General features: G+C 40.5%; 1 protein-coding gene across 14 annotated transcripts in view; it reads left to right on the forward strand.

Annotated features, from left to right (window-relative positions):
* NEBL (nebulette) overlaps window positions 1-5,947 on the forward strand; it is a 363,452-nt gene extending 357,505 nt beyond the window's left edge. For all 14 annotated transcript variants that reach the window (XM_045085006.1, XM_013058914.2, XM_013058907.2 and 11 more), the window contains one exon: window positions 547-5,947. In XM_045085006.1, the coding sequence (XP_044940941.1) occupies window positions 547-723 (177 nt within the window). In that variant the 3' untranslated portion in view covers window positions 724-5,947. The remainder of the gene's footprint in view (window positions 1-546) is intronic.
* Window positions 5,948-27,620: the final 21,673 nt, after the last annotated feature.

Below are 27,620 nucleotides of genomic sequence, written 5' to 3' on the forward strand. Positions count from 1 at the left end.
GTCTATCACTGTGATTCTAAAACCTACAAAATGAGTGTATTATGTATTTTTACTTTATATACATGTATTTTTAAAAGAAAGCAAAAATTCTTTGTTCCTAATTAAGAAAAATTCATTTCCTCTGCCAGGGGCCCATGGCAGGGACTTGGTGGTGACTTGGTTCTGTCTGTCCCTAGGGCAGATTTTGTTCTCTGAAGAATGTGGAATAGGGGAGAATCTACATAATCTAAAGGGTTAACTGAAGCTGGGAGAAGTTGCCTTTACCGCTTCAAAGCTTACTTTTTCATGGGCTAGTTATTGTATCTAGAGGCTTCCTTGATTGCCATTGTGGGCCCCCAAACATTACCCTTTTTGCTAGCCTGGTCAACTTGAGATGCATGCAACTAAGGTCAGTGCTAGGCTCTGGTTTGGAGATCTCCAGAAAGAAATATACTTGGGAACATTCCTCATAGTTACTTCATTTTGTGTGAGCTGGTCGGTCATGATTGGCATGTGTGGCCATAACTATTTGGTCTCCATCGTGTGATCCCCTCTTTCCTTTCTCAGAGGACCTACCGAGCCATGTATGATTACAGTGCCCAGGACGAAGATGAGGTCTCCTTCAGGGACGGCGACTACATCGTCAACGTACAGCCCATCGACGACGGCTGGATGTATGGCACGGTGCAGAGAACTGGGAAAACAGGGATGCTCCCAGCCAATTACATTGAGTTTGTCAATTAATTCTCTCTCCTTGTCTTTGAGCTTTATTCTAATGTATACTAAACCCAATCTTTTTAAAAGATAGAAGATACTTTTAAGACAACTTGGCAGTTATTTTACAATAATCTATCTTCACTTTGACAATGAGACACATAGGTACCAGGAAAAAAGACTGACTTCTGGGCTCAGAACAGCAGCATTTTCAGTAATTCCTGTACACAAAACCTTAAGGTCTGGAGGCCCGGTGCTGCTAATTGGGTTAATGATTTCCTTTGATTGGCTATTGAACACTTCTGGGAAATGTATTTTTGTAGACTTTAATAGAGATGTTGATTGTCCCTTACACGTAACAAGTCTATGAAACTTATTAGCTGTCACTTTGGAATCACCAGAAGCCAATTCTTGTAATTCAGTAACACAGCCAATAATTTAAAAACCATTTAGCTTTTGAGTCATTAGGGAATTTCCAATTCAAGTGAAAATTGCCTAATGTAATAAACGTCAGGAGTGGCAGAACGGCGATTTGGTTAAAATTATATTGACTGGTGGCCTTCGGGACCTAGAAACTTCTCCCAAACAAAGACATTTCCTTGTTCCCTAGGCTGACTTGGGTCTCTTTGTTTCTCATTTGTACCAAGGCATATCCTACTCTTCATTTACATTCTGTGGGTCCAAGTCTATGCTTGACTCCATAGAATGTCAGGACCAAATAAGGTCACAGCTACTCTGCAAAGGGCAAAGTTGAAGGTCATCTCTATTATTTCCCTAAGGGCTTTGACCCTGTTGCATGTCACGTAGGTTCAAGCTTCTGTAACATAGGCAGCTGCACTGCCCATCCCCATAATTAAAGCAACAAGTGCGGCTGATAACCTAACAGCCCTCCCTTCTAGTAGCCTGCTCATCAGAAAAACATGTTTTTGAAAAGTTGCTTGAGATTCTCCTGCTGCCTTGCACTCTAGTTTCGAAGGATTTACACCTTTAGGAAATAGACGCCTACTCTAGCAAATAAGTGATTTAGGTATTTACTGAGCAGCTTTCTTTAACATAATGCCGCTGTCAATTTAAAAGTAAAGCTAACTAAACAGGAGCCAAAGACTACAAGGTGTGCGAGAGACACAACCAGTGAGCAAAACGTCACCCACTCCACAGAGAGATGATCAGGTTTATGTGTGTGTGTGTGTGTGTGTGTGTGTGTTTGTGTGTGTGTGTGTTTCTGGAAAATGCTATTTACATCCAGGAATGGAAGTCCAGCCACTGAAACCAGTTAATGGGAAAGACGTCTTTTCTACTTTCTTCTGGTTTTTACTTTCTAACCCATATTGGGTGGAGGAGGGGAGATGAAAATGCCGGCAGAAATTTTAGATCAAGGCCCAACAGGTTGTTCACTAAAAAAAGAAATTGTTGTCCTATCTTGAATTTCAAATGCAAGACCCTGCGGGCACTTTCTGGGTTCACCACAGAGCTGCAGCCTTGCTGGCGGGTCGTGATGATTGGCCTGTAGTCTGCAGTCAAGGTGGCTGGAGAAATTAACGTCCATCAGCCACTCTGTGTTTTTCTGATGTATTTAGACCTCAGCAGGGTAGCATTCATGTAGGGCTTGCCTCTGGAGTTGTGACAAAGAGGCTAAAAGCAAAGTTTAAAAAATGTGATAAAATGTATCGATCTTGAGGCTATCTCCTTTAGGTAACATAGGCAAAGAAATTAAGGAAATATCTTATAAAATACCTTTTACGGAAGTGTTTAGGAGTCCAGAAACAAATGCTAATTCGTTTATGCTTGTGGAAAGTTAGCACCTACTTTTTGAAAATCTAGAGTTTTATTTTCTCTGGCTCAAAGAACAAATAAGCTTTATTACACTCAAGCTGCATCTATAGAAACTCACACAAAAAGAGATGAAAGAAATTCACGTAGAAGACTAGAGAATTTTTTGAGGGGTTTTTACAGATTCCTTCATACCCAGCGGGACTGATTTTCTGGCATTGGAATGGGCAGTCATGATTAAATTAACCCCTATCTGTTTAGATGTCTTGTCCACAAACCAACAAAGGCAAGCTAAACTTGCAACATTCTTGGAAAAAAAAAAAAAAAAGATTCTGTGCATTAAAACTGGGGCAATAAACTTACTCAATTTTATAGTATCATTAAGCAAATATTTATGTTTCACCCAGACCACATTTTTTTGTGATTAGGAAAAAGAGTAGTTGTTGATTAAATTTTCAGACTAAATGTAGGACAGGTACAATTTTTGAGAAATAGCACATTTATAGGAAGCTCAAAGGAAACGGATTTGAAGTGATACTTTTAATTGGGGAAAAGTCCCATAAAATAGTAGTTGGTTGTTCCATTGTCTTTCTCATCTATTAATTTTAAAATCAGATTCATGGAATGTAGAAGTCAATAATTATTAGGGGAATAATTCTAAAATTTTTAGCTTCGCATAATGTTTGCGTAGCGAGATGTTTCTTCTTCCAGCCTCTAGGAATTAAGGTCTGCTCAGAATTTAACCAGAGAGCAATTATTTGTTGTCACTGTTACTAATGCTTGTCAGGATCTTGGGCATCTCAGCAGAAATATTGGAAACATACATGTATAATACCAAAGCGCTATTTTTACAGCATTATTTTTCAAAACTATGTTCTCCAACAGTTTTTCCACTTTGCACATGGCTCCCCTCCCCTCAATTTGGCGGCATGCATCTCACACATAAATAACACTAACTGCTAAAGAAGGGTGTAAAAAAAAAAATCGATTTTTTAGAAATCAAGCTAAAGACTGTGAAATGTCCAAGCACAGAAAGCATGCACCTGATTCTCTGAACATGATGCATTCTCAGGCCTGAAAAAAGCACATGGAGCAGGTTGATATATCTTATAAGGTTCTGAAAACAAAACTCAATGTGGATCATCTCTCTCCTGAGAGAAGCTGAGCAGCAGAATAGACGACTTTCGTTGTACGTCTTTGTAGTCAACGTTTTTACTAATTCTCGTGCTCGAGGAAAGCTTCCGATTTCTAACCTGTGACAAAACGAGTTCTTCACGTCTTCTTGTTCTTGTTTATACACCACAGCGTAGCCCAAGTTGAAATACTTATCTGGTTGTCAGATCCCCTCGGCATCCCTGTCTCTTCCCAGGCTTCCCCACCTCCAGAGACCACACGGGACTTTGCAAGCACAATTTCTACGGGCACCTTGTATGAATGTGGATGAGATTAGACCCGCCCCTCTCTCGTCACTAGGTTCACCGCTTGAAGATGATGAAGAGGCCATTTGGGCAAGTTGACCCCAGTCTCTCCTCTCTTGTCCTCTCCCAGTTGGGCTTGGCAACAGTCTGGGAGGTGGGGAAACAGACTTTTCTAGAACAGTGAAGTTCAAGAGGTGCATCTCTTTTTTTGGGTGTGTTCACCTCCAGTGAAGTGTTTTTGATGAAAAGATAAAGAAAACGGGCATGACCCTTTAATAACGCATCCTTATATAAAGTGGATATAGTTTATACCAAAATTATAATAGAGATATATTTTTTAAAAAGGTGCCTTTTTGATGACCCTTGTTTATCCATGATGGTCTCGGAATGAGAACCAAGCAACCAAGCTTCTTGTCTATTCTATAGTAATATTTTATTATACATGATTGGTATTTTTCTTGTGGGGAAATGTGATGGTCCTGACAGATATGAAAGGTGATAGCTGATTGTATTTTTACCTCTAAAGGTGTAGAACTTTAGAAAATACTGACTTTTCCCCGTCTATTTCTGAAAAGTTCTTGATGGATTTATATACAGTCAGGATGCATAAACATTAACTTTAGGTTTGAGACTTAAAATACCTATTGCAAGACAGAAGAATTATGTTATGAGGCTGAATTCATTACACAAGATGAAATTCACTTCGTAAATTTCTATTAGACCTTAGCTATTTGCTTCTGATGCTCTAAAAGTGGCTCGAGCGTGGGTGTTTTGGGTAATGAGACACAGAGGTGAGAAAGCTTTAGTTAAGTAAGAAGCTATGTGAAGTAAGTTAGGAATGCTAAAAGGAAAGTCTCTTTCTGAAGGATCCCACGCCCATTCGGGTCCTTTCCAGGCAACTGGCTGTCAACTACTGATGATCAAAAACAAAAACAATAACAATAACAAAAAAAACCAAGATATTGTATGATGTTTCTGTGGCCATCATTTCATGATGCTTAGACTACTGGAATCCACTAGCCTGGAAGGATCCCCAGGCAGATATCTCCCCGGATGTCCATATTACTTCCATATATTCATGGAATCGCATATGCTTTTTGCGTTTGACACATGGTACCCAGTTGGCATAGTGTCTACTTCTTTGTAATCCAGTTGCTGTTAAGAATGATTGACGTTGAAGGAAGAAAGAAAACTGCATGCTAGTCCCACTCTTCAGTGTCCATACGATAAATGGCTGAGCATTGAGAAGTGGCACCAAGTGTGTTGTGGGCACGGCGTGGAAACGTTGGCCTTTGACTTGTGATAAAAATACAAAATTGAGTCACTGCGCAGCTTGGCTTCTGTCTGCTTCAAAAATGTAGAATTGTGGTTGACGAATTGGTAAGACCGTACTAACTTTGAGAGCATACAGTTTTAATGGAAACACTTTATGGTTTTAAAATGAAGGGGCTTATAGAACGATACAATGTTATTACTATAATTTGGCTTTTGTTATGCAAATTAACACCAGCTATTAAAATATATTTTAGTAGAAATGCTTTAATTCATGTTTTCTTTCCTCTACACTGTGAATCTTTAAGCCTTGGTGGACTAGAGCAACATCGTGCTGCCCAAAGGACTAACCTATGCAAACTAGTTCACATTTTAGTGGATGTCACAGTAATCGTGTAATAAGACATTATTTCCCCCCTGCATAATGTACAGCGGCATTGGAATAAACATGAAGCCTAGCATCTTGTATGTATAGTATAGTCACTCACAAACCCTTCAAGGCTACTATAATCATTAGTATTATTATTTGTTTAAAAGTGAATCGCCAAGTTATCTCTTAAATCTACTTGAATGATGTCAGAACAAGAATGAGAGATGGACGTGTCGGCTGTGGCTTCATTGTGGTCACTGCAAGTGTCCTCCTGTGATCGAGCTGTGTTCGGATGCACTTTCTTCAGGATATTATTATTCTGTGTCTTCTTTCTGTATTTGTAAAATGTTATAACGCTCTAATTTTCCTATCTCTACACATCTGGTTTGCTTAAATAAATGCAGGATATAACAAAATGGTTCTACGTCTTGGTTCTCACCTGGGTTTCTTGGAGCTGGGGTCATTGACGGTGCCCCGGGGACAAGGTTTATCATGACAATGCACAGTAAATCACACTGGAGGCCCCGGCTGGCTTCGGTGCCCTTCCATTAGTGAGTCACTCAAAATGTGTCTTCCTCCCCCAAATAAACTTAGTTTTAAATGATAACAATATTATGCTTTTTCAAGCTGAGTATCTTTCTGACTGTGTATCAGCGTACTCCAATAATACAGCATTGTAGTTCACTTCTTTCAAGATTAAATCTCTCATATGTTCCCAATAGTAGAATTTTAATTTTCTTATAGTAGTAAGATGAAAGAAACAGCTTGAAGCAAAGAATAGAAAATGTGCAAATTGAGTACATGAAAAGGAGAGATGCTCTGATTTTTCAGCTAAGAATGGCTCATTTATCATAGAACATAATTGCTTTTTCTCCTAATTTTCCCATAGTTGGAAAAAGTAAGTTAGTCCCTATTTTTACCCTAGTATAAATCTATTGAGACTAAGTTCTTAGCCTTACTATATTATTGTGTAGAAGTTCCTCTTTGAAGAGGCATAAACCCTCCCAATTGTACACTGATGAACAGTATGGATGACACATTTATTTAAGAAAAAATTTTAAAAGATTTTATTTATTTGATAGAGAGAGGGTGTGTGTTCATGTGAGAGAGAGAGAGAGCACGCACAGCCGGGAGGGAGGGGTAGAGGGAAAGAGAGAAAGAGACTCCCCTCCTCTCCCCCGTGCTGAGTGGGGAGCCCAACATGTGACTTGATCCCAGGACCCTGAGATCATGACATGAGCAGACACTTAACTGACTGAACCATCCAGGTGCCCCAGATAACACATTTAGAACACTTGCTCACAGAACAAACATGTCTTCCTGATCTTGAAATTTTCTGCTTTTCATATTCTAAAAGCATAAAACGAGTATTTGTGTGATATTCATCATCAAATATACTGATGATATTTCAAATTACAAAACAGCCTGTTTATTTATTTGAAGAATTTGCTATCTTTTTCTCCAGCCAAGGTTTTTTTCCCTCCATGATAATAAATTTCTTCCTTGGAACCCAAGTCACAGAGTAATGAATAACTTAGCAGGAATTTTTTTTCCCCCTAAACTAAAATAATTGGGATTTAGAATATTTTATGCTTATAATTTTATTAACCTCAACATTGTGACATCAGTTTTATAAGTCCCTGAAATGCACATGACCACCAGAAGCCTACTAAAATAACCTTTTACAAAAATACTCCGACATAATAAATTAAAAAGTAGATAAAAGGAAAGCTTTGTTCCTTCCTTTATGTAACCTGATTCTCCCACACAGGGGGACTGAATAAGAGTTATGTGGTGGCAGAAAACTGAATATGGGCCAAATGTGAGCTTCAACTACTCTCTGCAGTTCTAAGCAAAATTCTCATGGCTTGGTCTATTATATTAGTATTTGGGAGCAACAAAGTTATAAAAAAACAGAAGGAGAAAATAGATTAAAAGTGTGCCAGGTCAACATTAGAACAAAGGACCCAGTTACAGATTTTGTTTTTACTGTGGCACTTGATCTTTGCCACTTTCTACTTTTTATTTTATTTTAAAGATTTACTGATTTGAGAGAGAGAGAGCAGGGAGAGAGGGAGAGAGAGACAATCTCAAGCAGACTTCCTACTGAGCTTGGAGCCGGAGGTGGGACTCGATCTCATGGCCCTGAGATTACCACCTGAGCTGAAACCAAGTCTTGGTCACTTATCCGACTGTGCCACCCACGCACCCACCTTTTCTTTTTCTTTTTAAAGTAGAAAACATGAAAGAGAATAGTAGAGAAATGAAAAATCAGGACTCTTGTTATTCCACTCAACAGAATAAGGAATTTTCCTGCATCTCAAATTTAGTTATTAGATTACTCTTTGAATGAACTAGTTTCTGGTTCTTGACCTGGGCTAGCCATATTTACTGCCATTATTCTGAGGGTTGCTCTCCAAGACCACGCTGGCGTGACTTTATTTTTGTTATCTCACATGATTTCACCACTGTGATCACAGCTGACTGGGTCTAGATGACCAACTGATGGGCTGTCTGGAGGGCCTGGATGAGGGCTCCACAAGAACTTAGAGGAGGGATGGTGACTGATTCTGTCCAAATCTCTCTGAAGAGTCTGAGTTCCAAAGAGAGAGCGAGTTGGCTAACTGGTTGTATTATTCAAAGCTAAAGGACGCGGAGAAAGAAGGAAGTCAGGAGTAAGCCTAGGCTTAGGGAAGGCAGGAATCATGAGTAAGAAAAGCCACAAAATGGGGGACAGATATTTAGAGGAGATGGAGTGAAAAGTAAAGTTGGTGGTCAGTAGTGACATATGGCACATGGTAGAGCCATAAAGAGATGGGAAGAAAGAAACTCAATTCTTATTAATGAGTGGCTCTCATCATGCAGCAGCCCTGACCCTTGCTGCTGTGGGTGGCCATACACCACATCAGATGCTCGAGGCTCAGCCCTAGAGTCACTACGAGACCACCTCCTCTAACCTTGACAAAGACCCAATTTCATGAATGTTGGAAAGATTTGCACCATGTCCTCCCCTTCCCCCACAATGAAACACTAAATAGCAGAAGTAACTGAGATGCCAATTACATTATTACAGTTCAATTGTTCCCAGCTTATTTTATGTACTTTTCCTTTGTTTTCTTTTATGATATAGTATACAGCCTATATCCTACTGAAAATCCCTTTAGTTAGAAGTTGTTTCCTTGGACCCCATGAAGGGTAACCACAGTGGACAACCAAGGGCATTTAACTGCAGCCAGTGTGTAGGTACAAAGAAGGGACTGGCAGTTCAGAGGAATGTTCTCGTTGATTTGTACATTTGGCAAAGAAGAAGGGAGTGTCTGGGGCCACCGTTGAGAGTGACATTGGCACTGGTATTCCAGGGATGAAAGAGGACTGGTTTTTGCAGAACTTTCAGGAATACCCAATTCAAGGTGGGTTTTCGTAGTGTAGCGGTCATCACGTTTGCCCAATAGAAACATCTACTTCTTCCAGTTTACTCTGGTGATGGCTCTTGCTGAAGGTGGTTTATGAGTTCAGCATCTATTTAGGGTTTATGGGATTCAAGGAACAGAACACAGAACTTTCCTCATCAAGCTTACATATTGGTAAGAGAGATTAGCATGAAGCAGCTAAGGATGTACATTTATGCACTTGCATATGATTGTGTACATTTGTATATAATTGTGTACATTTGCATGTAATTGTGTATCTTTGGTAATTAATTGCCCAGTTGCAGCATAGGAGACACTGTAAAGGGGAAGTCTAGTGAGCCCTGGGGCTCTTGCAGCTGGGTAGGGGTGAGTTGTGCACCGGCCAGGAGGGGGCAGAAGACTTTCCTGAGGAGCCCAGGTGAGAACCTAGGGTTGGAAGCTGCATGGATAGCAGTCTCTGTTCATCTAGGCATTAGACATGCAGGAATATTTTACCATCAGCAGCCAGTGCTAGAAATGCTGCAGTCCTCCCTCTGCCAAATTTTAATATAAGTAGCAATGACAGGTTTTTGTAATCTTAATAAAGTTAAATGTTTTATGGACAAAATTCAGAGTATGCACGTGCATGGGTTTATGTGCATGGACTGCCCTCTTATTATTCTAATTAAGATTTTTTCTCAATCAAAAAAAAATTCAGCCCATTGCAAAGAATTAATTATATACACAGTTTTACAAATTGTGGAATACTTCGCTGTCTTTTTGGATAATTAGTTATTACATAGCCTTTCCCGTGTCCTTTCTTCCTCCCTGAATATTTTTGGAAAGCGTGTGTTTACCGGAGTTTATTTTCATACAGTCTGCCACAGACATTGATTCAAATGCTGTTTTTTTTCTCCCATCTTAGATTTCATAGATTTGGGAGTTGTCATTTCCACCTAATATGTGGTAGGAGTTAGATTTGCTACATTAACCAGGCAACACAGGGAAAAATCACTGGCAATGCAAGAAAGTCGCTGGTAATTACTTATAATAAGTCCTCGCTCTGAGGTAAGTCATAGCTGTGTGTACAGAATTGTAGCAAGAATGTCAAACATCTGCGTCCTTTAAAGTCTGGTGGTGCATTTGCACACATTTCTTGAGGACTTTTGCCCCCGTTATATGAACGATTGCTAATGTTTTGGATGTCTGTGGTTCCCTTAACCTATGCCTAATAAAATGCCTGTTGTGGGAAAGCCCTTTGATACACACAAACACCCCCTGGCTTCATCACATCTTTCATGTTTGGACTTTCAAGACAGTGCCACCAAGTGATTTCTGGTCTATATGGCTTCCCCCCCCCCCCAAAAGAGAAATTCTGATGAGTCAAGTACATTGTCGTATTTACATTGCAATGACACATGGTTTCTTTTGTTCACAAGTTGTATTCCCATAGGTTTACATTAATTTAGTGGGGTTGGGAGAAGAGGTGCCTGAAAAGCCAATGGGACATTGTAGGACCCACATGCCAAGGCTCCTTCTGGCCGTGTCTAGGCATGAGCTCCAGGGAGCCAGGCGATGTGTCTCCTCTCTGCCTGCAGCCTCCCTCCCACTGGAAACAGGAGGCACAGGACCAGAGAAATGTTTCCATTTTCTGTGATTCATGTCCTGGAAAGTGGTGGGGTGGGGTGCGGGGGAATGTGTGGCTCCAGTGATGATTTTATTTTCCCACAGCAGGCAAATAAAAAACATTTCTGGTATGAGAACAGTAATTATGTTGTGCGAGCCTCTTAGTGTCATTGAAAAGTTCCATGTTTGAAGGACACCGAAATATTTTCAGAACTTGGAATGGGGCTTCTGGTTTTGATGTAAGTCCCTCGATGATGACCGAGACCCTACCAGGGTAGTTTCATAATATATAATAACACTTCAGGATTTGACAGACTCCGTTTTATGTTTACGCCCAGATCAAAAATCTAGATTATGTTTGCCTGGGATGGACGGAGCTTCAGCAGGGAGATGTCCTGGTGAGAAAGATGAGTGTATCAGGTGAGCGAGAACCCGGGAGGCAGTAAGTAGCGTTACTGGCGGAAAGGGAAGGATGGAAATAGTTGAGGAACAAGGAGACATGAAGCTCCCAATGGTTTCACTTGGATAAAAAAACCTCAACGATGTAGTTCCCAGGGGAGTTGGATCTTTCAAAAATTATTCCAGTGACAGAAAGTAGACTCTCCTTGCATTGGTCTTCTTTATCTTTTCAAGACTTCGCACCTGACATCCACGAAATAAGGCTGTACTCTGTTGTATGACTTACCTTTCGTTTTGGAAAGAATGCATCTGGAAATTGCTGAAAATTGACTTCATGGGAGTATAAGTTGGGATACATTTTGGGAGTTTAGGACTGTGTGATTCCCTAGCTTTTATTTATTTTATTATTTTTTAAAGATTTTATTTATTTATTTGACAGAGAAACAGCAAAGGAAGGAACACAAGCAGGGGGAGTGGGAGAGGGAGAAGCAGACTGCCTGCTGAGCAGGGAGCTCGATGCGGGGATCGGGGTCATGACCTGAGCCGAAGGCAGACACTTAATGACTGAGCCACCCAGGTGCCCCTGCCCTAGACTTTTGATGTTGGTTTTTTAGTGTGTGTGTGTTTTTGTTTTATTTTGTTTTTTTGTTTTTAAGTCTGAGAAAGTTGTGTTCACCTGAGGGGAGCAAGTAGATTCTATGCTGTGACTTGGGTAGTCTCACATTCCTGAAGTGGACGATTCTGGCCAGAGTCATGTTTGACCTTCCATGCATGTTCCCCTGAGACTCATAGATTTTTAGGGGAGCAGAAACCTTTAGCTGGACCCCTCCACCCCTGACCTTCAGGAAGACATGGCATGACTATTTCACTCTAAAGACCAGAAGACCAGGCCCTGAGAAAATTGGTGACTGCCAAAACCAATGGCACATAGCTTGGAGGGTGGGTAAAAGTACAGTCCCCCTGTCTCTCATTTGTCTCTTATCTCTGTATGAGTTCTAGCAGTTTTGGGGTGGAGTCTTTTGAGTTTTCCACATAAAATATATCATCTGCAAGAGTGAGAGTTTGACTTCTTTGCTGATTTGTATGCCTTTTATTTCTTTTTGTTGTGTGATTGCTGAGGCTAGGACATCTAGTACTATGTTGAACAGCAGTAATGATAGTAGACAGCCCAGCAGTGTTCCTGACCTTAGGGGGAACGCTCTCAGTTTTTTCCCATTGAGAAAGATATTCACTGTGGGTTTTTCATAGATAGCTTTGATGATATTGAGGTATGTACCCTCTATCCTTACACTGTGAAGAGTTTTGATCAGGAAAGGATGCTGTACTTTGTCAAATGCTTTTTCAGCATCTATTGAGAGTATCATATGGTTCTTGTTCTTTCTTTTATTAATGTACTGTATCACATTGATTGATATGCAGATGTTGAACCAACCTTGCAGCCCAGTAATAAATCCCACTTGGTCATGGTGAATAATCCTTTTAATGTACTGTTGGATCCTATTGTGTAGTATTTTGGTGAGAATTTTTGCATTCATATTCATCAGGGATATTGGTCTGTAATTCTCCTTTTTGATGGGGTCTTTGTGTGGTTTTGGGATCAAGGAAATGCTGGCCTCCTAAAATGAGTTTGGGTTTTCCTTCCATTCCTATTTTTTGGATAAGTTTCAGGAGAATAGGTATTAATTCTTCTATAAATGTTTGCTGGAATTCCCCTGGGAAGTCATCTGGCCCTGGCCCTGTGCTCTGCCCAGATTGCCCTGGGAAATCCTTATATCAGATAAATTATATTTTAAGCCAAAGACTATCATAAGACATGTGGAAGTACATTATATCATACTTAAAAGGTCTATCCAACAAGAATATTTCGCAATTTTAAGTATCTATGCCCCTAACGTGGGAGCAGCCAATTATATAAACCAATTACTAACAAAATCAAAGAAACACATTGACAATAATATAATAATAGTAGGGGACTTTAACACCTCCATCACTGAGATGGACAGATAATCTAAGCAAAAGACCAATAGGAAATAAAGGTTTTAAATGAGGCACTGGACCAAATGGACATCACAGATATATTCAGAACCTTTCATCGCAAAGCAACAGAATACACATTCTTCTCTAGTGCGCATGGAACATTCTCTAGAATACATCACATCCTGGGTCACAAATCAGGTCTTGGCCAATACTAAAAGATTGGAATCATTCCCTGCAGTTTTTCAGACCACAGTGCTTTGAAACAAGAGGAAAGTTGGAAAGAACTCAGATACATGGAGACTAAAGAGCATCCTACTAAAGAATGAATGGGTCAACCAGGAAATTAAAGAAGAATTGAAAAAATTCATGGAAACAAATGAAAATGAAAACACATCTGTTCAAAATCTGTGCGACACAGCAAAGGCAGTCCTGAGAGGAAAGTATATACAATCCTTTCTCAAGAAACAAGAAAGGTCGCATGCACACAACCTAATCTCACACCTAAGGAAGCTGGAGAAAGAACAGCAAAAAAAGCCTAAACCCAGCAGCAGAAGAGCAATAATAAAGATCAGAGCAGAAATCAATGAAATAGAAACCAAAAGAACAGTAGATCAGATCAACAAAACTAGAAACTGGTTCTTAGAAAGAATTAATAAAATTGATAAGCCCCTGGCTAGACTTATCAAAAAGAAAAGAGAAAGGACCCAAATTAATAAAATCATGAATAAAAGAGGAGAGATCACAACCCACTTCTCTCTTTCTTCTTCTGGGATCCCAGTTATTCTAATATTGTTTCATCTTATGGTATCACTTATTTATCGAATTCTCCCCTCGTAGTGCAGTATTTGTTTATCTCTTTTTTTCTTGGCCTATTTATTCTCCACCATTTGGTCTTCTATATCACTAAATTTCTTTTCTGCCTCATTTATCTAGCAGTAAGAGCCTCCATTTTTTATTGTACCTCATTAATAGCTTTTTAAACTTCAACTTGATTAGATTTTAGTTCTTTTATTTCTCCAGAAAGGGATTCTCTCGTATCTTTTATGCTTTTTTTTTCCCAAACCCAGCTAGCATCTTTATAATTGTCATTCTGAACTCTAGTTCTGACATCTTACTAATGTCTGTATTGATTAGGTCTCCAGCAGTTGGTACTGCCTCTTGTTCTTTTTTTCTGAAATGAATTTTTCTGCCTTGTCATTTTGTCCAGGGAAGAACAGATGAATGAGAGAACAAAATGCTAAATGGGTAACAACTACCCCAGAAAAATATATATTAACCAAATCAGAAGAGATCCAAAACCAGGGGGAGAAGAAAGTAAAAAAAAAAAAAAAAAAAGTATGATTAGGCTGTTGAATAGAAAAGAGCCACACACTAGACTTTGGGTGTATTTTGGTCTGTTAGAAGAAATTTCCTCCCAAAATGTTAAAGAAAGAAAAAAATATGTATATGGGTACACACGATGAAGGGATGGAATATGACTCTAAAGATAAAAATTTAAAAAGTATTCTAAAAAAGGAGTTGATAAGATAAGAAGTTGTTTGAAAAAAGAAAGAAAAAAGGAGAGAATGTGATCAGGCTGGAGACAAGAACATAGCCACATGCTAGATTTAGGGAATATTTTAGTCTGTTAGAACAGACTGTATCCCAAAATTTTAAAGAAAGAAAAACTTACATGTATTAAAAAACAATGTTAAATACAATGAAGGGATAGAATATGACTAAAAAAATGGTAATTAGAAGATTTTTAAAAGGGCATTGATAGGATAAAATAGTTAAAATGTTAAAATAGGAAAAAGGAAACATTAAAAAAAAAAAGATAACGAAGATTTTAAAAATTTAACTTTGAAAGATTAAAGAATCATGGGGGAAAAGCCATGAATTCTATATGTTGCTTTCCCCTAACTCTCATCGATCTGTAAACTTGGTCTCGGCGGTCTTGTTGATCTTCTGGGGGAGGGGCCATTGCACTGATTCTCAATTGTTTTTGCCAGAGGCAGAATTGCACCAGGCTGGACTAAGTACTCTGCCCGGTCTGCTCTTGGGAGCTTTTGTTCCCTGAATGCTTTCCGTAGAGCTCTGGAGGATGGGGATGAAGATGGCGGCCTCCTAGTCTCCATCCGTAGGAACCGGGAGCTCACTCGGGCCCCCAGTCCTCAGTGCATCCTCAGAGAAAAACAGTCAATCCCTCCCGTCTCCCTGGTCTCCGGTCACACTCCGTGCTCACCCGGCCTGTGACCGAGTGTTTCTGTCTCTGGCTCACAGTCCCGTTTGGAGTCTTCAAACCCAGCAGATTCCTGCAGCTTGTTCCCACCACTCCTCCCCGGGAAGAGGATGAGTCTCCCTGGACCTGCCGCTGTGGGGTCCCTGTTCGAAGAGCAGGGGTCTGACTGTGCCTGGGATCATGGTTTAAGGTAACCCTGAGCTGAGAGCTCACTCCACGGCTCTGTCTCTGCTGCTGGCTTCCCCACTCCAATACTTGGGGACTCCGCCACACTCAGACATCCCCAGTCTTCCTGAGACCACACTGTCCCCGTGAGTGCTCTAACCACCCCTTAGCCTCTGGAGCGACGTCCCTCAGTGGAGCCAACTTCTAAAAGTTCCCATTTTGAGCTCTGCTGCTGTACTGTGTGCCAGGAGCCCGCCCCTCCCCCCACCGTCTCTCTTCCCCTAGGTTGCCTCAGATTCACTTCTCTGCACATCCTACCTTCCAGAAAGTGGTTGATTTTCTGTTTCTAGAATTGCTGCTCTTCTTCTCTTCGATCTCCAGTTGAGTTTGTAGGTGTTCAGAATGGTTTGATAACTATCGACCTGAACCCCTGGAACTTGATGGTACAGGTCTCCTACCCCTCCACCATCTTGCTCCTCCCTCATTGTTTTCCTTTAAAAATGATGCAGAGTATATTTTCATGTTGTTATTTCCTTCAATGGACTTGTTCAAAATGGAATGGCTGGGACAAAAGGAACCTATAATTTTAAGGCTTTTAATAAATATTGCTTATTTGTGACAGCAAGATTTACCAGTTTAGAGATACCTACCATTAGTAGATTCCTCTCTTTTGTATCTTTATACTTCTGTGATTGTGAATGAGATTGCACACTTCCTTCCTGTGCTTATTGGCCATTTGCAGTTTATTTCTTCCTAACTTTCTGGTCTTCTATTTTATTGCTTGGGATATTCAGCATTTGGGTATGACTTTTTTTTTTTAAACTTTTGATGTTACTCTCCAGAAAACTTCTAGTAATTTATACTCCCAGCAAGAGTGCGTTTGTTTCAACGAGCCCTCTCTAACCTGGGATGCCATTGTTTGTGTTACTTTTTTGAGTATCCCCTTTACTTACAGAAACTGTGCTATATCTGGTGGATATTAATGCCATCATTTTTATGTATATTAATTGGTGTGTGTTAAAACTTTGCTGATGATGGTACACAGACCAGAGAGAGAGAGAGAGAGAAAGACAGAGAGAAGAGAAAAATGGAGAAGGAGAGGTAATTTTGCAGGAGAGAAGGCTTGGAAGGGTGGAGTGGAGAAAGGGTCCCTAAGTATTTGAGATTGCTAAGTCAGATGAAGTATATATAGAAAGGAAAATGCAGAGATAGGTCTGCGTACGAAAGAGGATGGACCACTAAGGACTCCGCGGAGCTGTATCAGTTTGCTAGGTGGTCATAACAAAGTACTACAGACTGGTGGCTTAAATGATGGCAATTAATTTTCTCAGAGTTTTGGACCCTAGATCTTCAAGACCCCGATATGAGCACGATTGGTTTCCTCTTCTAATAAGGACATCAGTCTTACTGGATTAGGACCCATCCTCATCCCCTCATTTTAACCTACTGACTTCTTTCTTAGCTCCCAATATAGTCACATTCTGGGGTACTGGGAATTAGGATTACAACATATGGATTTTGGGGGGGTCACGGGGCAGCCCAACATGAATGCACAAAATGTTACTGTGGTCAGCCAGACACAATCAGGTGTAACTTGGAAGCGGTTGGGTTCTATAAAGGAAGGACTGTCTTTTTTTTTTTTTTTTAAGATTTTATTTATTTATTTGTAAGAGAGAGAGAGTGAGAGCGAGCACAGGCAGACAGAGTGGAAGGCAGAGTCAGAGGGAGAAGCAGGCTCCCTGCGGAGCAAGGAGCCCGATGTGGGACTCGATCCCAGGACGCTGGGATCATGACCTGAGCCGAAGGCAGCTGCTTAACCAACTGAGCCACCCAGGCGTCCCAAGGAAGGACTGTCTTGAATGTCCACAGAAGGCATTTGAAAAATGAAGACACCAGGAGCCATGAACGTGATATACTTGGCCAAAAGTTACACAGCAAGTTTGTTGTAGAGTTGAGGAGAGGAGCCCAAGACCTAGATTTTAGCTGTCATGGTTCCCTTGTTGGGCCTTACTGCCTCGGGCTGCTGGGCTCTGCTGTGAGGCTGGGCCCTGGTTCTCCTCTGACTAAAACCCGTGGCAATGATCTTGAGCCAAGTAATCTACAGCTACACAGCCCAAATCACCACTGTTAAATTATATGCTACAGAAGGATGGTTTTTCGGACAAACCACTCAGGATGTCTCTCTTCTCTCAGGTTAGCATCGATGTAGCAGGATCAATTTCATTTTATACCACCTGCCATACCAGAGGAATCTGGTTAATATATGAACACAACATAGAGGGACAGTCTCCCTGTCCTACATCTCTTCCCCTTTCCCCAGCCTCATGGCCTCCCCAACCTACCCTCTGCCCCTCCATGCATACCTGGTTATGGTCACAGGATGTTGTATCACAGCTCACATTTTCTTCACCACATCTTGTTCTTCTCTTTCTGTCCTAAGTTCTTCGAGAAGCTCCATCTACCAGGAGGTGGGGGACTGGGTAGTCCCTTTGCATCACTCACAGCTGGGTCCTCTCTACATGCATATCGTATGTAGTCATCAAATCCATGTTGACCAGCGCAGAAGTACAGTTCTTAATTTTCCCAAAACTTTGTGTCTTGGTTTCAATTTTTTTTTTTTTTTAATCCACCCTTTCCTGATACAGGAAAATTTTATACAGAACAAGAACCGGGTAGTACTTAATCAGAAAACAACAACTGAATAAAGACACAGAGCATTTGTTTGTGTCAACACTGATAATAAACTGGTTTTCCTTGTCTAAGCTTCCCCTCAGTTTAATCAGACTGTTTCCAGGATGCTGAACAGCTGGATGATCATGAACTTGTGGAGAGGGTTTATTATGGTGGAGGAATGCCAAAGAAAAGACCAGTTGTCTTGGTGGGCAGAGCTCTAGTCTGGAGAATGTGCTTGCCTTTGGCTCCTTTAGAAGGCATTACCAAACTCCTGTGCTGTGTTTCTTTGTTCAGTGGAGCTAAGTCTTTCCTTTCAGCATGTTCTCATGGTAGGTGCCTTAATAAATGGCAATAAAGACCCCAAAAGGACCCAGCTGGCCCTCTGTGAGGGATACTTTTATCAATTGTTATAAAAGAGGACTCACTTTCATTTCATCTTATTTTTCTTTCCTTTCTTTCTTTTTTTCTTTTTTTTTTTTTTTTTAAGATTTTATTTATTTGGGGCACCTCAGTGGCTCAGTCCGTTAAGCATTTGCCTTTGGCTCAGGTCATGATCTCAGGATCCTGGGATTGAGTCCCACATTAGGCTCCCTGCTCAGTGGGGAATCTGCTTCTCCCTCTCTCTCTGCCTGTCTCTCTTGCGTGTGCTCTCTCTCTCTCTCTCTGTCAGATAAATAAATAAAATCTTTAAATATCTATATATTTTCAAAAAAAATTTTAAATATTTTATTTATTTATTTGACAGAGGGGAAGCAGTAGGCAGAGGGAGAGGGAGAAGCAGGCTCCTTGCTGAGGTCAGAGCCCAGTGAGGGGGTTGATCCTAGGACCTTAGGATCATAACCTGAGCTGAAGGCAGATGCTCAACTGACTAAGCCACCCAGGTGCTCCTCCCTTTCACCGCCTTTGGGATCGTGGACTAGTGGGTAGGAAAGGATAAGTGCAAAACCATGCACTCAGTGAACACAGATTAAGTATTAATTGAGTACTAACTGAGTATAAAGAAACAATACAAAAGCTTGTTAAGACTTCTGGGTATGTGGGCTAAGAGAGGACCTGGACAGAGTAAATTATAGTACTTTTTAAATATTTAGATATTTTTGCCAATGAGTTTTAATTAAACTGATAGATCTGGTATATTTTTCCATATTGTGCTTTGTAAATTACCATTTCTGATATTAATATCAGAAGTAGAAGAGTAGTGGAACATGGTGACCTTTAAAAAGGCATCACTGATGGAATCACTGGTAGTTAAACATTAATCGATTTAATTATATGAAAGTGACACAAGAGGGCAGCTGTGCACTGTTTCTGAATACCTTTTGCTACAATATATTAGGCTAAAATTGAATATATGAATAATCAAAAGGATAGGAAATTGTCTTTCATAAACTTCCTATTATATAGAAGTAATAAAATTATTTTATTTAGAAACAAGTGAATTTTTTATACCACTTTAATCCTTACTGGCAAGTAAAAGTTGACAAGTAATAATTTAATTAACATCCTACTGATGAGCCATAGCTTCTACATTTATGCAGAACTTCCTGGTGATGTCTTAAGAATCATGTACAGATCTGAGGGTGAGGGGGGAGAATGGACGGGGGTGCTCATTAATCAGGGATATCCTGGTCCCCATGGGAGCATGTATGTTGAAATGAAATGTGTGTCCTGTGCACGAAGCTTAACAATAGTGTAGAGCTGGAAAGAAATGTCTCAGCTCCTATATTTTCATATAGATCCTGGAAGATGTTTCACTTCTGGCACCTTTTGGTGGTTATTCTTTGGACCCACAGCAGGTAAATATTCTGCATGTTACCTAGGGTCTCCCGCCAGAGCAGTGGTGGGGCTTTGCAGAGTGGATTCCATCCTGGAGGTCAAGCAGATCCTAGGCAGTAGGACAAGGTGCCCTGAGCCAAGGGATCCTGCAGAGGATGCCCAATTTCCCAGGTCTGAATTATGTCCGGTTTAAAATGCAGCTGCATAGGGACAGAGAGAACTGTGTCTCAGCACAGACGGAAGAATGGAGCTGAAACAGATCTCCTGGGCTTCTGCAAAGACGACCTTGTGTTTGGGAGGATGCATCTGCTTTGTGAAAACGGGGAGCTGCAACACATACAGCGCCATCTCCAAAGGGAATGTGGATATTTCATTATTACTTAAATCATTTCAATAAACATTTGTTAATTGTCTACATATGGCAAGCTCCAGTTCATGGTGGGTGCAAAGACACTGTCTTCTGACAAGAACTGAATTGATCAGAGAAGAGATGGGGGGGCGGTGGGTAATGGGTTAAGCACCTCATGGGCCATAGGACTTTCTCCGAGAGCAGGTGCTCTGGCCTTGGGTCAGTAGTTTGTGCTTCAGTGCGTGGTGATCTGACGACTTCATAATGATACCAGCTGGGGAGGAGATGCTTGAGACACTGGTGTGTGAGTTCACCATGAGAAAGAAGCACGGTGAACTCACACTTGAAGCAAGAACAGGGCAGGCTGGAAGGTGGACTGGCTTAAAGACTTGAAAACTGCCTGTAGGCTCTTCATCCGGAAACACCATGCTGGGGGCTGGTGTATGTCCCCAAATCTCAATGTCAATTCCAATATAAGCATTAGAGACACCATCTAAGTCCAGAAGTTCAAGCTGGATATCCACACAGGACATGGGGCATGGGGGTTTTCAGTGAGAGGAAACAGACAGGTGGGGTGGCTCTGAAGTTGAGAAACCAGGAAGAGTGTTCAGATTAGAGAGTAAACCACGCTCCCATGACTCTAGATGCCATTGCCAATCACAAATCAGGAAGCGCTTTGCTTTCTGAGCTGGTTTAAAACAATAATCCTGGCAAGGACAAGAATATCCCCACAGCTGCTGTTTCCCTTGAGTTACAGAATTCTAACAGCATAGAAGCATCTATATAGAAAGGAAATGCAGCTCAAAATGAACAAACAGAGCAAGCCTTAATTGATGTCATGAGTTCATGTCTCCAGGTACAGCCAACTCTTGTCCCAGGGTGCTGGAGGAATTCAAATATGTAATCAGGGAGTCACCTCCAGTAATCTCTAAAAAATCATGTACAACAAAAGAGGAGCCAGAAAATGGAGGACAGTAAATGTCACAAGTTTTGAAAAGGGGTGGGCTCCAGAAACCACAGACTAATAACTTTGGTCAATGTTTGGTCAGATTATAGAATGCTTTTTAAGCAGCTGTCTTATGAGCACTTTGAAAGGAATGTGTTGACGGCTAGCAGACATGGAGTCACCAGGGACAAATCATGCCAAACTAATCTCATCTCCTTTTGTGAAAGCATTTTCTTGAGCTGTGAGATCAGGGAATGACATAGATCTAGGGTTCCTTGGTTTTAGGACAAAAGTTTGGAAAAATCCATTAAGATAATGCTATAAGGGGCACCTGGGTGGCTCAGTGGGTTAAAGCCTCTGCCTTCAGCTCAGGTCATGATCCCGGGGTCCTGGGATTGAGCCCTGTGTCAGGCTCTCTGCTCTCTGTTCTCTGCAGAGCAGAGAGCCTGCTTCCTCCTCTCTGCCTGCCTCTCTGCCTACTTGCGATCCCTGTCAAATAAATAAATAAAATCTTAAAAAAAAAAAAAAAGATAACACTATAGATAAAATGGCAAAGTGCACCTAGTATGAAGGTACTTTGGATGGCCAGGACCTATTGGAAAACTCTGTGCTTAGAATGGAAGAACAAAAAAATTCAGTACACAATGACATTTGCCACCTGCTAATGTTGTCTTTTGCAAATTCTTATTAGGCTACCTGTGAAGACACAAGTGAGGAGAAAAGAGGAGTGAGGGTGGCCTATCACATTAGTGATAATAGGAAGAATTTTTACTAAATTGAAAGCTGGTGAAAACGACAATTAGTAACCTATAACTTATTGTCTACGTATAGGTAGAAAGACCCATTCTTTTCTCCACTTTTAGTCTCTGCCTTAGAAACATGGATTCTATAAAACTAGGAAACTGAACATTTACTCCTCTGCATGGGAAGAGATTCTAGTCCCAAGAGCAACAAAACCTGGGAATAATTCTGGCAAGAAATAAATGGACTTATAAGAAGAAAGTTATAGAACTTCGCTGAGTGACATAAAAGAGTATGAATAAATGGAGAACCCTATTCCTGAATGGGAAGATTAAACATGGTAAATATGTTAATTCTTCCATAATTAATTGTAACCTTAATAGATCCTAACAAAATCATGAAGAATTTCTATTTTTGGACCTGACAAAAAGATTCTGTGTGCATCCAGAAGAAGTAAACAGTAAGAATGGTTAAGAAAATGGTTCCTAGTGTACACTGGAAGTGAATTTCATGCTTGATAAAGGAAACAACCAGTGGAAAATGGACAGATTCATTAACAAAAAAAATTGTTTTCAAAAAATCAAATCAGAGCTTTTTTTAATATCACATACCAAATAAATGTCAGAATAAAAATGTAGAAATTATAGATGAATATTTGATAATGTTGGAATAAGGAAGGATTGCTAAGCATATTATTCTTTTTTTTTTTTTAAGATTTTATTTTTATTTATTTGAAACAGAGAGAGAGAGAGAGATCACAAGTATGCAGAGAGGCAGGCACAGAGAAAGAGAGGAGAAAGCAGCCTCCCCACCCAGCAGAGAGCCTGATGCGGGCCTCGATCCCAGGACCCTGAGATCATGACCTGAGCCGAAGGCAGAGGCCCAACCCACTGAGCCACCCAGGTGCCCTGCTAAGCATATTATAATGGGAAAAAAACACACTGAAACGTGAAACAGAAAAAGAGCTATTGACTTGGATGTAAACTTTTTTTTTTTTTTTTTTTAATTTTAAAGCGGGAAGGGGGCTAAGGTCAGAGGGAAAGGGAGAGAGAGAATCTTAAGCAGGTTCCATGCTGAGCATGAAGTCCAACATGGGGCTCAATCACACAACCCTGAGGTCATGACCTAAGCTGATATCAAGAGCCACCCAGGTGTCCCAAGGATGTAAACTTGTTTGAAATTCTTTTTTTTTTTTTTTTTAAGATTTTATTTATTTATTTGTTAGAGAGAGAGAGAGTGGGAGAACACAGGCAGGCAGAGAGGCAGGCAGAGGCAGAGAGAGAAGCAGGCTCCCCACTGTGCTAGGAGCCTGATGCGGGACTTGATCCCAGGCTCCCAGGACCATGACCTGAGCCGAAGGCAGTGGCTCAACCCACTGAGCCACCCAGGCGTCCCTGAAATTCTTTTTATTAAGCATTTCATTTCGAGGTAATTGGGAGATTTAAATTCATTTGTAAGAAACAGTACAGAGTTTATGTTCACCTTACTCAGTTTTCCCCAGTAGGAATATCTTGCAAAACTATGGCAAGAGACCCCAGCTAGGATATTGACATTGATAAAGTCAAGATATGGACCATTTGCAACATCAGGAGTCCTCATGCTGGTGTCTCTTAGCCACACCCTATGGTCTCCATCCCTAAACCCTACTAGTCACTCACCTGCAGCATGGGTGTACCTTTGCAAATCCATTCACCCCTTGAAGGACTTGTGGGTTGTTTTCAGGTTTTGGCTATTATAAATACAGCGACTATGCAAATTATATATAGCTTTTTGCGCAAATGTAAGATTTCATTTCTCTGGGATAAATCTCCAAAAATGCCACTGCTGAGTCACAGGATGGTTGCAGGGTGGTACCATTTTACATTCCCACCAGTATCGAGTTTCTCTGCATCTTTACCACAATTTGGTGTTGTTGCTATTTTTTTTTTGAATTGTAGACATTCTGATAGATGTGTCACGATATCTCATAGCTTACATTTGCATTTTCCTAAGGACTGATGATGTTGAACATGCTTTCATGTGTTTTTTTGGCACTGGTTATTTTCTTTTGTGAAATGTCTGTGTATGACTTTGTTCATTTTCTAGATTTTTTTTTACTGTTGTATTTTGAGAGTTAAAAAAACCCAACAAACCCAAACTCTAGTTTTTTGTGAGATGTGTGGCTCGTATATAGTTTATCCAAGTTGGTAGCTTACCTTTTCATTCTCTTGAAAGGTCTTTCATAGAAAAAAAAAGTTTTTAACATTGATGAAGTTCAATTTATCAGTTTTTTAAATTTTATGGATTATGCTTTGGATGTCAAGTTTAAGTTAATTAGTTCTTAGATCTTGAGGATTTTCTTCTATGTTTTCCTTTTTAAAATATCATATGTAAACAGAGACAGGTCTATGTCATTTTTCCCAATCCATTTGGCCTCTTTCCTTTTCTTGCCTTCTTACATTGGCCAGAACTTCCATCACTATGTTGAATTAGAATCTGATCTTTTAGGCAAGCATTTAGTCTTTGCCCATTAAGTATAATGTTAGCTGTAGGTTTTTTGGTAGATGCTTTTTATCAAGTTATACAAATTTCCCTTTATGCCTGTTTTTCTGAATGTATTGAATTATTAAAGGATGTTGAATTTTGTCATGCTTTCACCCTACCTGTTGATATGATTATATGATTTTTCTGGTTTAGCCTGTTAATATTGTGGATTATACTGATTCAGGCATGTGGAGCTAGATTTGTATGAATCACACTTAGTTGTCAAGTATAAATACTCTCTTTGCTAATGTATTTTTTAAAATTTTGTCTTTATATTCCTGAGTGGTCTATAGTTTACTTTTACTGTGCTTTTTCTGATTTGGGTATCAGGATAATACTAGTTTCGTAAAATGAATTGGGAAGTGTTCCATAAGAATCTAATCTCTATGAAAGCAGGAACATAGTTTGTCTTTTTCACTGAATTATTTCTAAAGCTTACAACAATGCTTAGAGCATAGTAGATGCTCAGCAAATATTTTGAGCAAAAGAGTAGGCAATGTAATGTTCCCAAGTCATGTAAGATAAATTAAATATTAAAATTTGAAGTTATAATTGAACTGGTTTTTCCCTTCAACAAACTTTCTTTTCTTTTCTTTATTTTATTTTATTTTTTTTTGTTAGATGCTGGAGATGCCATGGTGAGGGAAATGAGTATCTCTTCGGAGCTCTTATAGACTAGCAGAATAGTTACACACACACACACACACACACACACACACAAATAAATATATAAATTACATTAAAAATATGTAGTTAGAAACTGTGTTGAGGGGCACCTGGGTGGCTCAGTGGGTTAAGCCGCTGCCTTCGGCTCGGGTCATGATCGCAGGGTCCTGGGATCGAGTCCCGCATCGGGCTCTCTGCTCAGCGGGGAGCCTGCTTCCTTCTCTCTCTCTTTCTGCCTGCCTCTCTGCCTGCTTGTGATCTCTCTCTGTCAAATAAATAAATAAAATCTTTAAAAAAAAAAAAAAGAAAAGAAACTGTGTTGAGAGTCCAGAAGCTAAGCACAGGATGCTTTCAGAGCAAACACTAGAAGGGCCAGATCTAGCGTGGTGTGTCAAGGAGGACTTCTCTGAGATCTAAAATGCGGAGGAAGCAAAGCTATAGGGGAAGAGAGTTAGGATAGAGGGAAGATCATGCTTCTAGCCTCATGGTAGGAGGAACCACAGAATGCCCAGAGTGGAACCGAGAAGGAGGAGAACCGTGAGAGAGGTAGCTGGGGAGGTGGGTGTGGCCAGACCATGCAAAGCCTTGGAGCTTCATTAATGGTGTTGGTCTTTATCCAAAGAGCAATGAGTAGTTTTAAAAGTTTTCAAGCCATAAAATAAAATTATTAGACATAGTTTTTAAAAGCTCCCCTTTCCTGCTGTGTGGGGAATAAATTGGAAAGGGACTAGAGTATAGAATCTAATTAGCAGGCTACAGCAATAAGCAGGTGATGTGGTTTGTACTAGGCTGGTGGCAGTGGCAAGAGAAATAGGAGAGAAAGGTGACATATTTTCATTCACCAGCGTACTGAAAACTGAGGATATGATGCAACTCTTGGAAAATCTGACAACTTTCGATATAAATGTTCTCTTAGTATAAGAACATACTGAAGAAATAAAATATTCTTTGGTATAAAATTTTCCAACTTAGGTAGTGGCGACAGCACATTCTAGATGTGGGACCTCAGGTAACTTTTTTAAACACTTTGAGCCTCAGTTTCCCCATTTGTTCAATGAGTTTAATAACGGCGTTGTTGTAAGGTATGGTAGATGTTACTGGTGGCCCCTAAGTGACTATTATCCCTGTTTCACGGAATAAAATAAATGTTGGCCATCAAACAGAAGAATAAATTTCCCAGGTGCTTTGGAGTTACATGTGGTTATGTGACAAAGTTCTGACCAATGAGATAAAAGAGAAGATTTGTGTGGCAGTTATTAAGAAGCTTCCTTAAGAGAGCTCTGGCTACTTCTCTTTGCCCTTTCTCTTTTTCTTTTCTTCCTCAATATTGCCACCTGGAAGGAATGCTTCCTTTGACCACAGAGCAAGGGTGACCATCTAGTGATGACAGAATCCTGAGCTGGAAGGCTGTTGATCGCCAAGAAGCCCCCAGGCCTGAATACTGCTTTTTTGTTTCATTGTTTGTTAATTTTTCTGCAAAACAGAGAAATCAACAGAAAAAGGCTTTCTCTCTTACTGCCCCTCTAGCCTCCTCTTACCTGCTACATAAAGATTAGAAGATGCAATATACACGAAATGCCCAGGACATTGGAAGCAGTCACTAAAGTTTTGTCTTCCAAGCCTCTCCTACCAAAAAATTAAAAAAAAAAAAAAAAAAAAAAAAAAAGAGAAAGAAAGAAAAGACATAAGACCTTATAATTCTGTCCACCAGTAATAGAGAATTAAATTATATTCTTCAGGGGTACCTGGGTAGCTCAGTTGTTAAGTGTTTGCCTTTGGCTCGAGTCATGATCTCAGGGTCATGGGATGGAGCCCCAGATCAGGCTCCCTGCTCATTGGAGATCCCGCTTCCCCTCTCCCTCTGCTGCTCCTCCTGCTTGTGCTCTCTCTATTTCTCATTTGCTGTCTCTCTCTGTCAAACAAACAAAATTTTAAAGAAAATAAATTATATTCTTTAATTTTAGTTTTTCTTTGACTCTGGCAAACTAAAAAAACATCCAGGAGAAAACTCTCAAGGAAGCGAGAAGGTGTGGAAACCATATGATAGAGGGAATGGTTACTTGTGTCAAATTTGCTATTTTTAGACAAAGTTTGCCTATGACTAGGCGAGCGGGATCCTGTGTGTCCATTCCTTGGGCTGGGATTGTAAGAGCATTGCCAAACCACCCGCTGGGGGCCCAAGCTGGTGCTCTTAGCTGAGAACTCTGGGGGCTTGGGATGCCTTTGCAGTGGCTGGGTGCTGGCCGGGCTTGCCACCCAGCACAGAGCCCAGTGGTTTCCAGGGAGTCCGGGGACTGTGGTCGTGGCTTAGGGGCTGCTGAGGAGGGTCAGGAGAGGTAGGGCTGGGGGCAGCAGGACAGGCATCTTCTTCTTCCCCGAGGTCCTGGAAAATAGGGCTTTTAAAACAAAAAAGGTGTGGCTTTCAGTTTGTGAACTAGATAAAGTCCTTTATAGGACTTTAAACCTGGAGTGGAGACTAAGAAGGAAGCACCACTGTTTTCCATTTCCATCTGCTCAGTGACCTGCTCGTGAGAGCGCCAGGTCTGTTTGAACTCACGTCCAACTTAAACCTGGTGGACCTCAGAAGGGAGTCAGAGCTACAGAGTATAAGCGAAGACACTGAAAGGGCAAAGAGAAGCTCCCTCT

This window comes from Mustela putorius, unplaced genomic scaffold (genome assembly GCF_011764305.1).
Source record: "Mustela putorius furo isolate JIRA1106 unplaced genomic scaffold, ASM1176430v1.1 tig00000827_pilon_pilon_pilon, whole genome shotgun sequence".
Taxonomy (NCBI): Eukaryota; Metazoa; Chordata; class Mammalia; order Carnivora; family Mustelidae; genus Mustela; species Mustela putorius.